Below are 13,657 nucleotides of genomic sequence, written 5' to 3'. Positions count from 1 at the left end.
TTTAAGAAGCTAAAGACAAGAAAGGAAGCAAATCAACGAAGAAAGGGGAAAACGGAAATAACATGAATTGTTCTTATCCATTTCTTTTTTCGAATATTTATGAAAAATAAATCTGTTCTTAATTAGTGAATGAGGAATTTCTCAAATGAAATAAAGGAAAATCTTCTTCAAAATCCGATCAAATTTTCATTCTTTTTGGATTATTATTTATTGTGAAAAAATGAAAAAGCCTTTTTAATTATATTTAATGTATTGTGAAAATGTGTGAATGTGTCCTCTCTTTCGTCAAACGAAATAAACGAAATGGAAAGTTAAAAGGGAAATGAAAAAATCTTTGTAAAAAGCAGGAGAAACAGTTTTTACCACGAGAAATCAATCCAAAATAGTTTGAAAGAAGTAGATTTTTCATAAAAGGGAGTTAAAAATAAATTAACTTTTTCTTTTTAATAATCAAAACTAGCTTTTTGAAAAAAAATAAAAAATACAGTTAGTAAAAAAATCACCCTGAATCATGAAATTTTTCTTCAATTGTTCTATTATACCTTTCTCATTCTTTTCTTTCCATATTCCCTTCTTAGCAAACGCAAACATAAAGTTAAAAAAAAACACTCTTAAGCATTAATGCTCCAAATAATGTATTTTTCATCATTAACTTTACAGTTCATCCATTATCGGCAAATCAGCATCCTTTGCAACTTCAGAAGTATCGTTTGAATTTTCTGTAACACTGCTTGTTTTCTCCGCCATCTTCGCATTCCTTTCCCATGTCGCCTCCACCTCCTTGTTGCTCAGATACTTCTTCAACCACTCAAGCGCCTCCTTATGCCACTCCACCGAGTTGTACGGGTTCACTACCCAGTGATTCTCCTCTGGGAACAGTACCAACCGTGAAGGGCACCCAACTCTCTGCAGCACGGTGAACACACCTATTCCTTGCCCCTTTGCACATCTGTAATCCTTCAGCCCGTGGAACGTCAGCTGCGGGGTTGACCATTTTCCTGCACCTGGGCCATGTGAGGGAGAGTGCTTCTCATACACAGCACGGTCTTCCCAAACAGTCTTGCCAAACTCACAGGGAAGCATGAAGAATGAATCGCCCTCATATGCCAGCTGCGGCAGATCATACACTCCATCGTGGCAAACCAGAGCTGCGAATGGGTTTTTGCTTTTCTCTTTATCCTGCGTGGAGTCCTGGGACTGGAGCAAGTTCACCATGTATCCTCCAAAGGAGCCTCCCATCGCTGCTGTCTTCTTCGGCTCGAGATAGTTGTACTTTTGCAAAATGTACTTTCGTCCTTCAATTACATCTGTCAGTGCATGTGTTGCCCAGTTCCCTCTGATCTGCTTTGTGAATTCTTCTCCAAACCCAGTCGACCCGCGGATGTTCGGCAGGAACATTGCATGGTCTGTCTGCATCAGGAAGCATTCCGGATTCCATCTGTCTGACCACGACGAATCCCACGATCCCTCTGGACCTCCGTGGATCCACACAAGAAGCGGGTACTTCTTCCCGTCACCTTCTTTCCTTCCCTTTGGAGGGAAGTACCATCCTTGCACTTTCCCTTTCTCCTTCAGTGCGCCTTCGTAGAACTCCTCTACAGGCTCAATCAGCGGAGTGGCGAGGGATTCCAGCACTTCCTTGTTCATGTTCGTCAGCTGGGTCTCCTTCAGCCCGTCTTCGCCTTTCACAAGATTGCCAATGAAAACATCCGTCGGGTGCGTGAAGGAAGACTTCAAGTAAACCATCCGCTTTTTGTCGATCATTTGGCAGCTGCTGACGGAGAAGGCATCGTTGCTGGCATCAATCTTGCCGGTTGCGATGTCCAGAGAGAAAACCCTTCCTGAATATTCGAAATAAATAAATTAAAAAAGCAAAAGAAGTGTTAAATAAAATTAAATTACACAAAATGTTGAACGCAAAACCGAATTGAATGGATTATATAAACTTTGTTAATTGTTTTCCATAATAAAAATAACTTCAGACAAAACATTATATTCATTTGTTATTTTCCTTCCATCATCAAACCTCTTCCCCTTGAGCTAGCTGTCACCAAAATGGTTCCAGGGAGATGAGAGCTCCAATGAATGCCATTTGGCATCTCGTCCCATTTCTCCAAGAACTTCTTTGTTTCCTTTGTGAACAAGTCGAACAAAAGCACTTTCGCATATTCAGATTCCGCATAATCGTCTGTCGTCTCCAACATCGCGACATATCTTCCTGTTGGCGAAAAAGTTGGATTTGTATGCATTCCAGTTCTTCCGCATGTCAGGCACGTTGCATCTGTCTTGACTTGGTTCTTCGCGGTAATTGAATATGCATACACATGCTTTCGAACAGACCATGGCTCAACAGCCTCTGGCTGAGTTGAATATACAATCATGTCGTCATTTGCGGATATATCAAAATCACTGTAAGATCCAAATGATTCTTCGGGGCATTCTCCTTCAAATTTATTCATTATATCTGTCGCCTCATCTCCAAATGTCATCTCATTCGTATTTACTGTTATGTAGAACAAATGGTTATAATCTCCCTGCGTAAATAAATAAATAAATAATAAATAAATAATAAAAAGGATTGTATTTGTTTGCTTGAAAATTAATCCGACCTTTATAAAATGATCCCACGAATATAATGGTGAATTATCAAAAACAATTGCATCTGATCCGTAAGCGTCACGCTGTGTTTGATAATCTACAGTTTGCTGCATCGTCATGCCAGGATAGACAGAAGCTGAAAATACGATTATTCCGCCTTTGTTGCTCCATCGAATGTTACCAATTGGTAGTGGGAAACTAGCTTTCTTTTCAAATTTTGAATTGGAAATCGTATATAGATAAATGGATTTAGGATCTTCAGATTGTAGAAATGCAATGGAATCTCCATCTGGTCCCCAAGAAAATTCAGTTACGCTGAATGCCTCATTTTCCATCACGGCAGTTGGATTTGCATCATTAACTTTTTGAACATAAAGCACTGCGTGCTTTTTATGCGTGTTTTCGTCCAATTTTCTTGCAACAAATGCAATTTTCTGAAAGAATGTTACATTTAAAACAAAAATAAATGCAAACGCTTCCGTCATGAGAAGCTTGTAAATTTCCGACTTTCTTCATGTATATATTAACATCGACAGAAAATTCTTGAGCTTCTCCATGAAGCATGGCATTTAATGCTAGAAATAATAGCAATTTTGAAAGCATTCTTTTTATGATCAATATTCCTATAAGTTTATTAGATTCTTCAATTGTTTTTGATTGAAAATGATAGTTTTCGTAATTAATATCTTTTTGAGCATTTGAAACTTTTTTGTTGTATTCAAACAAGTTATTGGGACAGAATATACACAATATTTTATTTTTTAAGAAAAAATCATAAAAATACGATAGATTTATAAGTTTTCGATTCCATTTCAAAATGACTTCGAAAAAAGTCTCAAACTGAATGATATTATTGAAGAACTTTGGGCGAACCAATTGGCACTTTATTTTTTTTGATTTTATAATTTTATCTTATGTTGAGGCGTCAATTTTCACATTTTTTATTTTTTTTTTTCAACAAAGGAATTCTCAAAATTTATTCAAAAATATATTAACAAAATTTGAAATAACAAGTTAATTGTTTTTCGATTTATTTGTGAAATTTCGATTTCATTTCTTTGTTTTTCGTAAAATGAAATTCATTCAAATTTTAATGTGGAAAAAATTAAATTCTCACAAAAAAATATTCTTGAAATTACACTTTCAACAAAAAAATTATTTTAATACAAGAATAATCACACACACATACATACATACATACATACATACATACATACATACATACATACACATTTTTTTTTCTTTTGAAGAAATAAAACCAAATAGAATCGATGTTAACTGAAACGACAACTACAAAATGAAATGAAAAGAAAAGAGAAGAAAAGAAAAAATTAAACATTGACGATATTTTCATAATTGTTAAGAGGCGTTTCATTAATAGGAATATTTAACAAGGAAAAAATTTTTAAGCAGCAATAAAAAATGAGTCTTCAGTTTTGGATTTGTCTTGATAGGGTTACACTTTTACCTCTGACCCTTTTTTTACCCCCACCCTTTTTTTTTGTGGAGCTGGCTACGGCTTAATACAAGCTTGTAGCCAACAAAAAATAACTAGAAATGTTTATTTTAATAAATTTAACTTATACAGAAAAAATTTTTTAACAATTTTTTTTTAACTTTGAGATCTCGGTATTTTTTAATTTTATTTTTTGATCATTAAATTGATGGTCTTTCCATGAATATAACATTCTGGAAGTTTTAAGCTACATCATCATAACACATCATATCCTTTTTATTGTTTTTATAACTTTTCACATTTCACTTGTTTCTTTATCACGTGTTTTCTTATTTCATCGACTTTTCGACAAATGGGTAATAATTTTTGAAAAGTCGCAACTGTTTAATTTTCAAATAAATCAAATATTTCATATTTTGCTCAAAATTTTGTTAACACAAACCAAACTTCACAAAAATAAAATCCATTTCTTAATAATGATAATTCAGACATTCATGAGAAGATTCATGAGTGGAAACAGAAATTTAAGCAAAATATAAAAATTTTGATTTATTTGAAAATTAAACATTTGCGACTTTTCAAAAAGAATTACCTAAATTGAAAATTTTTGATTGTTTTAAAGACAATATTTTAATTTTACAAGCTGTATCTCGTTTTAAACTCAATATATTGTTGGACACACATATCATTTTTTGCTGAAAAAATGTTACTGGCTAATAAAATCAAAACTACCGAAAATGATATTTTTCATTTTTTTATTTAACATCAAATTTGTAAAACTTTTTTGTATATCAACATAATTAACATTCTAACATATATTAAGAATAATCTTAAAATTTTTCACAAAAATTCATCATTCTTTAAAAATTTTCAATTTGTCGAAAAGTCGATGAAATGAGAAAACACGTGATAAAGAAACAAGTGAAATGTGAAAAGTTATAAAAACAATAAAAAGGATATGATGTGTTATGATGATGTAGCTTAAAACTTCCAGAATGTTATATTCATGGAAAGACCATCAATTTAATGATCAAAAAATAAAATTAAAAAATACCGAGATCTCAAAGTTAAAAAAAAATTGTTAAAAAATTTTTTCTGTATAAGTTAAATTTATTAAAATAAACATTTCTAGTTATTTTTTGTTGGCTACAAGCTTGTATTAAGCCGTAGCCAGCTCCACAAAAAAAAAGGGTGGGGGTAAAAAAAGGGTCAGAGGTAAAAGTGTAACCCTATATTGCTAAATAAATTTATTCAGTAATAATATTTACTATTTTTAAGAAATTCTTTCAAATAAATTGTGAGAAAACTTAAGAGTGATTACAAAAGATAAAAATATTGTAAAAAGAGCCGGGAAAATATGTGCAATTTTCCAAAAATCTTAAATAAAAATATATAAAGAATGCATGCATTTCTCAAATCTATCATTCAAATTTGTGCGTGTGAGGTAATATTTAGAATAGTCTCCCACACTTTTTGTTCAAAAAGAATTGAAGTATGAGATAGATAAGGGAAATGATGCAGAGAAAATGACTGCGATGATAAATGTGAATGCTCAATGGATGCGTTCTTTGTTGCATGCTTAACTTTCAAAATATCAAGCTTTCTTTCGTCTCTATCAAAATTTAATTTTCTATTTTTTTCATTCTGTTCAATCCATTGGCGAGGAATATCAAGAAGCGATTTAAGTGCAACAGTTCCATCACCATCATCTCCTTTCTCGATAATAACATTTGTAAATGGAGCAGGAGAAGAGGTATTCTTAGGCATCTCATTTGGATGAAAACGGGAAGTTGAAAAGGGATTCTCTGTGTAAAGTGCAAATCGACTCAGCGTGCTAACATTTGAAGAGTAAATGAAATGAGAAGATATCGGTGGAGTTGGAAACACACTGAGGGGAGGATAATGATGAGAATACGATGAAAGAAGAGACTAAACAATTCAAAAAAATAAGTAAAAATTTGAAGAAGAGATTATTAAAAGGAGAGTTTTATGAATCAAGTTTATTGATAAGATTAACATTCAATTTTGAAATAAATATGTTAAAAAAATCAAATAAAATAAAATAAAATCCATCAAACCGATAAGTTTCGCAAATTGAACGCTAAAGAAATGTTGCTTAGCGAATAATAAGAATCGTCAATTGAGAATATAGGCGTATTGTCAGAATAAGGCGGAGATACCGGAACTAGCATCATTAGAGCACCTGAAGAATAAAACAAAGAAAGAAATACATTATTCCAAAACATATCGATTTCAAGTTTGATAATTCCATAGATTCAATCAATTAAAGCAAAACCGTAAATCACATAAAATACTCTCTCACACAAAAACAAGAATGCCACTTCATTCTTTTTAAATGCATACCTAATGACTGAATCATTTTATGAAGCTCGTCTTTCGTTATAAATGGTTTCAAACAAGTGTAATTCCCGTTTTTCAACTCTATTTTGTGTTTATCCGAATCTTCATTTTGTTTTGTAAAAGATTGAATCTCTTTATTTTTCTCCTCCACTTTATCACGAAGCAATTTTGAATGTAAATGTGATGAAATCTTAAACAACTTGGAGCTGTTGGAAGCGCTTTCACTATTCAGATTCTCATATGTTCCGCTATTACTTCTCTCCTTCACCGAATGCTTCACATGTTCTTTCTTTCTTTCTTCTGCACTTTCAGAATTTTCCACTGAAGCAGTTGAACTCAGCAGCATTTTATAAATAGCACTTATCATTTCTCTATCCCAGTCAGGAAAGAAGCTCCACACAAGATTTTCAAATGCCACCGAAGGCTTCACCAAATCATTTGTTCGTTTTGATTCATATGAAGTGGAATAATTTAGCACAGTCACAGAATTCTGCTCATCCATTTTCTTGTTTCTTTGTTTCGAGCTGTTAACTTTTGAGTCGAGAGAAACATCACTTTTATAAGACATTCCTAAATTGACAAAATGTTCTGTTCCGGATTGAAGGTTATTATATTGCGGATCAAATTTTGAAGCAATTGACTCATAATGCAAATGAATACAAGGATGCTCAAAATCATCAATTTGTTCATAAACTATTTTGCTGTCATTAGAGTCATAATTAATTTGATTATTTGCAAATTCTCTTGAAGAGTTTTTCGGATGCATTGAAAAGTGAGCGCAGTCATTCCATCTTGATTTGTTCAGCCAGCTCATCTTCTTTTTAATCTGGAGTTTCTCACATCCTTCCTTGTGCTGCTTAAGACATTGATAAATATCCCTCTTTTCCCATCTATCTTTCATGTGTCTTGGACAAACATTCCTTTCAAATCTGTCCATTGAAGAATAATCACTTGAATGCTCAAATCTGTTTTGTTTGCCATCTTTCTTCTCTGATAAGCCTAAAAAGACTTTATCCTCTTTCAACAATTCCTTCTTTTCTTCTCTTCCACCCATTTCCAATGGAGATGCAAACATCAGCAGCAGCGAATGGAGAGAGCCACCAAATGGAGTGGACAGACTGATAAACGATTCAATATGATTTTTTACCCACTCTTCATCAACATATCCATCTCCATTGCATTCATCTTCTTCATGTTCACGTGTATCTGCATTTCTTGAACTGTTGTTTACACTTGCAAGTTTCTTTGCATTCATTTTCTTCAGTTCTTCTCTCCACTTTTCTTGAGTAATGAATCTGTAAATGATATTTCCACCCAGCGAATGTCCAAGCAAATGCACTTTTCTCCCGCTTTTCATATGCACCTCCTCAATCAACGATTTAAGCATGCTGAACGGATGAGTGCTACGGTTATTTTTCATACATCCGTCCACCGAAAAAGTTCGAAAATCATACTTGGAGAATGATATAATTCACGGAATTAGGATAAATGGTTAATGCACAATAATACGTTCGCAATCAAAATAATAAATAAAATAATTTCAACAATATAAGATAAATGAACTTGTTACATAATTTAAAATCGATCATACCGGTGCTCCAAACAAGTTGACACCCCGTTCGTATCCATGTTTTTCGAAAAAATCATTCATCATTCCAAACACAGTAGATCCATAAAACCAAGGAAACAGAAAGTCTATTCCCTAAAAGTCAGAAATGTGTAATCGTTGGAAATAAATATTTCATTGTATTCGTAAAGATCAAAAAATTTTATCGAACATCAGTCGTTCCATAGCCCAGAGGCCTCACTTCAATATTTCCTTTGTTTTGATATTCTTTTTGCATTTCATCGTAATTAACGATCCAGTCTTTTGCATATTTAGAGCTGACGAATGGGATAATAATATCTGAGGAAATCTATTTTTTTATGGAATATTTCTGAATAAAAACAAAAACAACAGAATACCCAAAACAATTTCCATTTATCACGTGCATATTCCTTTATTGGGTAAGTATATGCATGCTTTTTATGTAAAACTTCAAGGCGAGAAGCTCCAATTCCTGGAACTTCAATGATTGGATCAAGAATAACTTCTTGATTTTGTTTTGAAATAAAATTTTTATTTATTTTTTGATGTGTGGGAATAATTTGTATTGCAGATAACTCTGCAAATAACCCTAATATCAAGTCAAGTTGCAAAAAATTAACAAAACAGGATTAACGAGGTTGAAAACAGTTTAAAAATGATAGAAGGAATACTATAGCAAACATAAAATCTTAATCATAAATAAATAAGCTCGGCTCAATATCGAGCAAAAATCAGTGCTTTAAGTGAGCCGAAAAATCATGAAAATTGAGTTCGCATATCTTCGAAAATTATGTTATGGCCAAAAATTTTTTTCACAATGAATTATCTTCATTTCAGACATGCTTACTTTTAAATTATATCTTAGATAATTCTTCAAAGAATATTCCAACCGTAAAAATGAATGTTAAAAAAAGTCTTTAAATAAGTTTTGCAATTTTCATATCTTTAGTATTCTGGTTTAAAAAACTAGAAAGATACAAAGAACGATCATTCAAAAATATACATTAACAAAAAAAATCCTTCAACCCTCCATCATTTTCGCATACAACTCTGCAACTTTTGCGTTCTTAATAATGTCGTCTTCAGTCATCTCTTTCATAAACATCATTTCCTCTTTTCCTTGACCAGAAGACGGCATCTGAAAAGAGCGAGCCTTAGACGAACTGCTTTTAGACCCAAGTTCTTTTCTGTCTCCCATTCTATTTGGCTTCTTTAGTTCCGAATCATTTGCACAATCGCTACTTGGCATGACAATTTCCGGCATTTTCCACCCACTTTTTTTATTTTGAACATTAATTTTTCCGGCACTCATTCTTCCTGCTGAAGGTTTTATACCACTATCAGCACCGTATTTCTCTTCATGCAGATTAATCTTCTCAATCACATCTTCTGCCGTCTCTACGTCCTTCGAGTGCCGAACAGACAGCAGCGCCACTTTCTCCTCTAATCGCCTCAGCTCTTCATCGTCGTCGCCAATAAAGTCTTCGGCACCGGAAAACGGCAAAGAATTAGCAGAAGCAGAAGAAGGAGCAGCAGTTGCTGATACACGGGGCGATTTTGATGGGATGCGTGAAGAGGAAGAGGAGCGGGAAACGGATGATCTGGATGATAAGGAAGAAGAAGAAGAAGATGATGATGATGCCCGAGTAACAGCTGAAGAAGAGGAAGAAGAAGTCGAAGCAGCTCTTGTTCCTGATGGCTTAGGTGCAATTTTTGGTTTGGGAATCTTCGAGGCAAATTCAAGCATCTTCTTTCTTTTTGAGGCCTCGGCTTTCTTTTTGATGGCTTCCTCTTTCTCTTCCTCGGGTGACTTGCGGACAGCAGAGGGAGTCGAAGAAAGACTTCCTGCTTTGAAATTGAGATATTTCAAAATTCATTTTTTATTATTCAAAAAAAAAAAAAAAAAAAAAAAAAAAAAAAAAAAAAAAGAGAGAGAGAGAGAGAGAGAGAGAACAATTTTTTCATTCAAAAATTTAGAAGCAACCAAAATGCATCTAATAACATTAAAAATAAACAAACCCGATTTCCCTCCCGCAAGCTTTTCCTTCTCCTTTTCTCTCGCCTTCAGCCTCAGTGCCTCCATGTTTCTTTTTTTCACCTTCTCCGCATAAGCCATTGCTTTTTCTTTTTCCTCTCTTTTCCTTTTAACTTCCTCATTCTCTATGTCAGCTCCCAGCCCACCGCGCCGAGCAGGGGGAGATGGAAGCGAAAGAAAGTCTGAGAGGGTGTATGGGGTGTATGAAGGCTTTGAAGGGGAAGAAGAAGGAGAAGAAGCAATCGAAGAAGTAGGTGAAGCAGGATGTGATGAAATAGAAGTGTTTGAAGGTGAATGGGTTGTTGATGATGGTGATGCTGTAGCAACTTTTTGATCAGAAGTGGGAGAAGAAGATGAAGTGAAACCCTTCTCGGCAGAAGTATTTTTGACGTTTTGGTTTGACTTGGAAGCTCTGATAGCGTCTGCATAATCTTCAAATGTCTCTTTCTTATCATTCAGACCATCATCTTCCTCCTGATCTTCATCTCTTTGAGAGAGGATACCATCTTCTTCATAGAGATCTTTATTAAATTCTTTCTCAAACTGATCAAGTTCTCCTTCTCCTTCTTCGCCAAAACTCTGCATATTTCCCTCTTCAGATTCGAACTCAAATGCATTTTCATTTTCAACTTCTGTGACAGTTGTCAAATCCAAAATTGAATGGCTTTGAGCTGTAAACTGTGGCTGTTGAATAAATTGAGACGGCAAAATAACTTGCTGCTCTGATATTTGCTGAGTAGTTGTAGCTTGTTCATCTAATGGTGGTAGTCGAGGAGAACTGTTTGATTGAGAATATTGATCCTGATGAATGACCACAAAAGGAGTTTCTTCAACAGCTCCTTCAGTGCTTGATGGAGAGTATCTTGGAGATGAAAACTGTACAGAACCAGTTGCCCTTGGAGGAGTTGAAGGAGTTGCAGGCTTTTTTCGACTTGCGTGAATTTTTGCATACGAATGCTTTTCTTGTGCAGAACGCTTCTAAAAATATAAAATTAAAAAAAAACAAAGTCACATTAAAAACTGAAAATAAGTTTGTTAAAAATTTTGCGTTTTCAAACAGATGAAACAGGAGGAATAACGTTTTGCTTTTGATCATCTTTTTGTACGCTGGGTCGAGCTACAACTGCTGGTTCTGCATTAGAAAATATCGACTGAACAAGCTCTGGATCTGCGACGATTAAACTATCTGGGGCTGCATTTCTTTGTCCTGTTTCAACAATAATATTCTAAAAGCAATCAATTCAAAACAGCAAAGGAAATAAGCACATGTGAATCAAAAAGATACAATTTAAAAAATATTAAAACAAAAATGAAATTCGCAATACTCTTGAATTAGCCTTTGGAAGAGGCCTTCTGCTCATTAAAAAATAACTCTTTAAATATTTTCTTTTGGCAAAGATCTTATTGGACATTTTTGCTTTTTGAATAGAGAGGGGATGATATGTCTAAAATAATGTTGGATCCTTTATGTGAGCCAACTAGATGGATTGAATGGTATTGACGAGACATTTATATTTTCTTTGAAAACATTTTTCTAATTCTAAAGTGGATTACTTCTTGTAACTGCATTGATTTCAATTTTTGAATTTTTCAGATCGGAAATTTTAAAAGCCTTGCGCTTGAAAAGATGCCGTATAAATCCAAAATTTCTTTTTCATGCCTTTATTCCATTTGCACCTCTCTTCAGGTCTTTTTTGATTTTTTTATAAGTAACATATTGAATATTTTTTGTGTTTTAAGAGGAGTTGCCGACATTGTTTGGGAATCTACATGCTTGAAGCTTATGAGTATTTCGTCACATCAAAGGCTATTACTCGCTGGCTCTGACTACTTTTTTGATTTAGCATATTCTTTTATATTAGTGCAATGGGCAAGCGTTGTTCATCAAAACAACAAAGATTCCAGCGTTAAGTTGTTTATTTCAATTGGGATTATATTATTTTGCATAATCATTCCAGTGGTATTTATGATTACAATCTTGGTATTGGATGCACTTGGCCAGCAAGCCATGGAGGATATTTTGGTGGCTGAAGGGTTTTACTATGTGCTCCTGAATTTTGTTGTATCTTTATTCTTTTTTGCTTATGGTGTGCTTTTTTTTTCCTGGTTATGACTTTTTGTGATGATTTTTCCATGATTTATGTTGATTTGTGAAAATTCAATTTTTTTTTTATCAAAAAAGGATATTTTCTAAACAGCCATCTGTCTCAGATTAGTTTAAAAATAAAAAAAGTTGAAAGGAACAGCTCTTTTGAAGCATCTCCGCTATTGGCGCGAGAGAGCGGGGATTTGAATGAACCATCAAGCTCTTTTCAAGATGGAAGTCCAATTGACCGAAAGCAGAGCAGGAGGAGCCGGAAAGGTGCAAAGAGAAGAAAACCGCAAAAGCACGCAAAAACCACTGCATTCTCAAAGCTGCGCATGAAGATTGCTGCGCAGTCTATTGTCTGCTGCGTCTTGTTTACTGCGCGGGCAGTGCTTTACATCTTCCTCTATGAAGTGGACTTGACACAGAGCGAAACCTCACTCATTTCGCTGATCAGAACAGCGCTGGGGGAGTTTTCGCTGACGCTTCTGATGCTGCTGCTGGTGGGTGTGAAGAGCGTCGGGGCAGAAGAGCAGAAGGCGATGGCTATTTTGAGCGGAGAGGACAAAAAACAGAAGGAAAGACGTGAAAGTGTTGTTGAGCCTGGAGAGACAGGAATTGGGTATGAAAATTGGCAAATGCCAAAGGAAAGCGAAAATGATGAAGATTACAATGAGAATGCTGATGGAGACGAAGAAAGTGCTGAAAAGGCGGAAATGAGATTTCACGAAGACGAAGTTACTCAAAAAGAAGATGTGGAGAAAGATCGTTCAAAAGAAGGAGCTGACAGTGGGAATGAACAATTAGATCAAAAGGTTTCTAGAAATGAAGGCAGATATGAAATAAATGAAAACAGATAGCGTTGAGTTACATTCAGAAGAGAGCTTTCTCGCAATGTGAAGCCGAATTTTTATTTTATAACAGTAAATCAGAAAAATTAAAAAAACTTTGAAAATAGTTTTTTTTCAAATGAGCGTTGCGTTATGCTGCTAATCCTATTTTTGGATTATATTTTATGATTTATATTAAATTTTCATTTTAGAATTTTTTCTTAATGGCTAAATTTTTAAATTTTTTTTCTAAATGAAAATGAGTTGAAGTAAACATGAAAATTCGCTAACGTCTAGCATATAATGATATTTTTTGCAACATATTTAGTCACTTGACAACTCAATTTATTTTTTAATGATGTTTGTTTACAGATATGAAAATCAAATTTATTTCTAAATCTGAGAAGAAGAAATAAAGTTATGAGTAAAAAAATTTTTTTGTGCTTTGTGCAAAAAAAGCTTAAAAGTCGGTATTTTCCCCCATATTATTTGAACATTTATTGCAATCAGAAAGTCAAATTGCACTTTTCAATGAAACGCTTTTTGGATAATATGAATATGTGTTTTGATTTTTTTTCAACTATGGGATTTCACTTACAGATATAAAGAACTCACAAAAAAAAAAAAAAAAAAAAAAAAAAAAAAAAAAAAAAAGATTATAGTGAGTGTTAATAATAGTGGACACTTTCAATAATTGTGGACA

General features: G+C 33.9%; 4 protein-coding genes across 4 annotated transcripts; 1 reads left to right on the top strand and 3 right to left on the bottom strand.

Moving 5' to 3' along the window:
• Positions 1-222: 222 nt before the first annotated feature.
• On the bottom strand, positions 223-3,213 carry MONOS_6774 (putative peptidase S9). The gene is made up of 4 exons (XM_067877034.1): positions 3,073-3,213; positions 2,610-3,032; positions 2,027-2,534; positions 223-1,841 (listed from the first exon to the last, which is right to left on the bottom strand). The coding sequence occupies exons 1-4, from the start codon at positions 3,199-3,201 to the stop codon at positions 655-657; spliced, it is 2,247 nt and encodes a 748-aa protein (XP_067721391.1). The 5' UTR covers positions 3,202-3,213; the 3' UTR covers positions 223-654.
• Positions 3,214-5,479: 2,266 nt separating this feature from the next.
• MONOS_14536 (putative Lecithin:cholesterol acyltransferase) lies at positions 5,480-8,396 on the bottom strand (the record flags this gene model as incomplete). The annotated part of the gene is made up of 6 exons (XM_067867345.1): positions 5,480-5,983; positions 6,133-6,257; positions 6,419-7,868; positions 8,007-8,117; positions 8,194-8,331; positions 8,388-8,396. 6 exons carry the CDS (start codon positions 8,394-8,396, stop codon positions 5,480-5,482), a joined length of 2,337 nt encoding a protein of 778 aa, XP_067721390.1.
• Positions 8,397-8,920: 524 nt separating this feature from the next.
• On the bottom strand, positions 8,921-11,399 carry MONOS_14537 (uncharacterized protein; the record flags this gene model as incomplete). Its single annotated transcript, XM_067867346.1, has 5 exons — positions 8,921-8,969; positions 9,030-9,848; positions 10,023-11,016; positions 11,097-11,264; positions 11,364-11,399. 5 exons carry the CDS (start codon positions 11,397-11,399, stop codon positions 8,962-8,964), a joined length of 2,025 nt encoding a protein of 674 aa, XP_067721389.1. The 3' UTR covers positions 8,921-8,961.
• A 36-nt stretch (positions 11,400-11,435) lies between these two features.
• On the top strand, positions 11,436-13,253 carry MONOS_14538 (uncharacterized protein). The gene is made up of 4 exons (XM_067867347.1): positions 11,436-11,532; positions 11,585-11,725; positions 11,779-12,125; positions 12,221-13,253. Exons 1-4 carry the CDS (start codon positions 11,480-11,482, stop codon positions 12,982-12,984), a joined length of 1,305 nt encoding a protein of 434 aa, XP_067721388.1. The 5' UTR covers positions 11,436-11,479; the 3' UTR covers positions 12,985-13,253.
• The last annotated feature ends 404 nt before the right edge of the window (positions 13,254-13,657 follow it).

The sequence above is a fragment of the Monocercomonoides exilis genome (genome assembly GCF_001643675.1).
Source record: "Monocercomonoides exilis strain PA203 chromosome Unknown scaffold47-789622, whole genome shotgun sequence".
In the NCBI taxonomy this organism is placed as follows: Eukaryota; Preaxostyla; order Oxymonadida; family Polymastigidae; genus Monocercomonoides; species Monocercomonoides exilis.
This window is presented reverse-complemented; position numbering and strand designations above follow the sequence as displayed.

Bases quoted from the DNA above. Each gene is read 5' to 3' on its own strand.
- MONOS_6774 (XM_067877034.1), bottom strand. From the start codon at position 3,201: ATGCTTTCAAAATTGCTATTATTTCTAGCATTAAATGCCATGCTTCAT. The intron at 3,033-3,072 runs GTTTGCATTTAT...ACATTCTTTCAG, and splicing joins AAGCTTCTCATGACGGAAGC to AAAATTGCATTTGTTGCAAG. The intron at 1,842-2,026 runs GTTTGATGATGG...TCGAATATTCAG, and splicing joins AGCTAGCTCAAGGGGAAGAG to GAAGGGTTTTCTCTCTGGAC.
- MONOS_14538 (XM_067867347.1), top strand. From the start codon at position 11,480: ATGTCTAAAATAATGTTGGATCCTTTATGTGAGCCAACTAGATGGATT. The intron at 11,533-11,584 runs GTATTGACGAGA...CTAATTCTAAAG, and splicing joins CCAACTAGATGGATTGAATG to TGGATTACTTCTTGTAACTG. The intron at 11,726-11,778 runs GTCTTTTTTGAT...TTGTGTTTTAAG, and splicing joins CCATTTGCACCTCTCTTCAG to AGGAGTTGCCGACATTGTTT.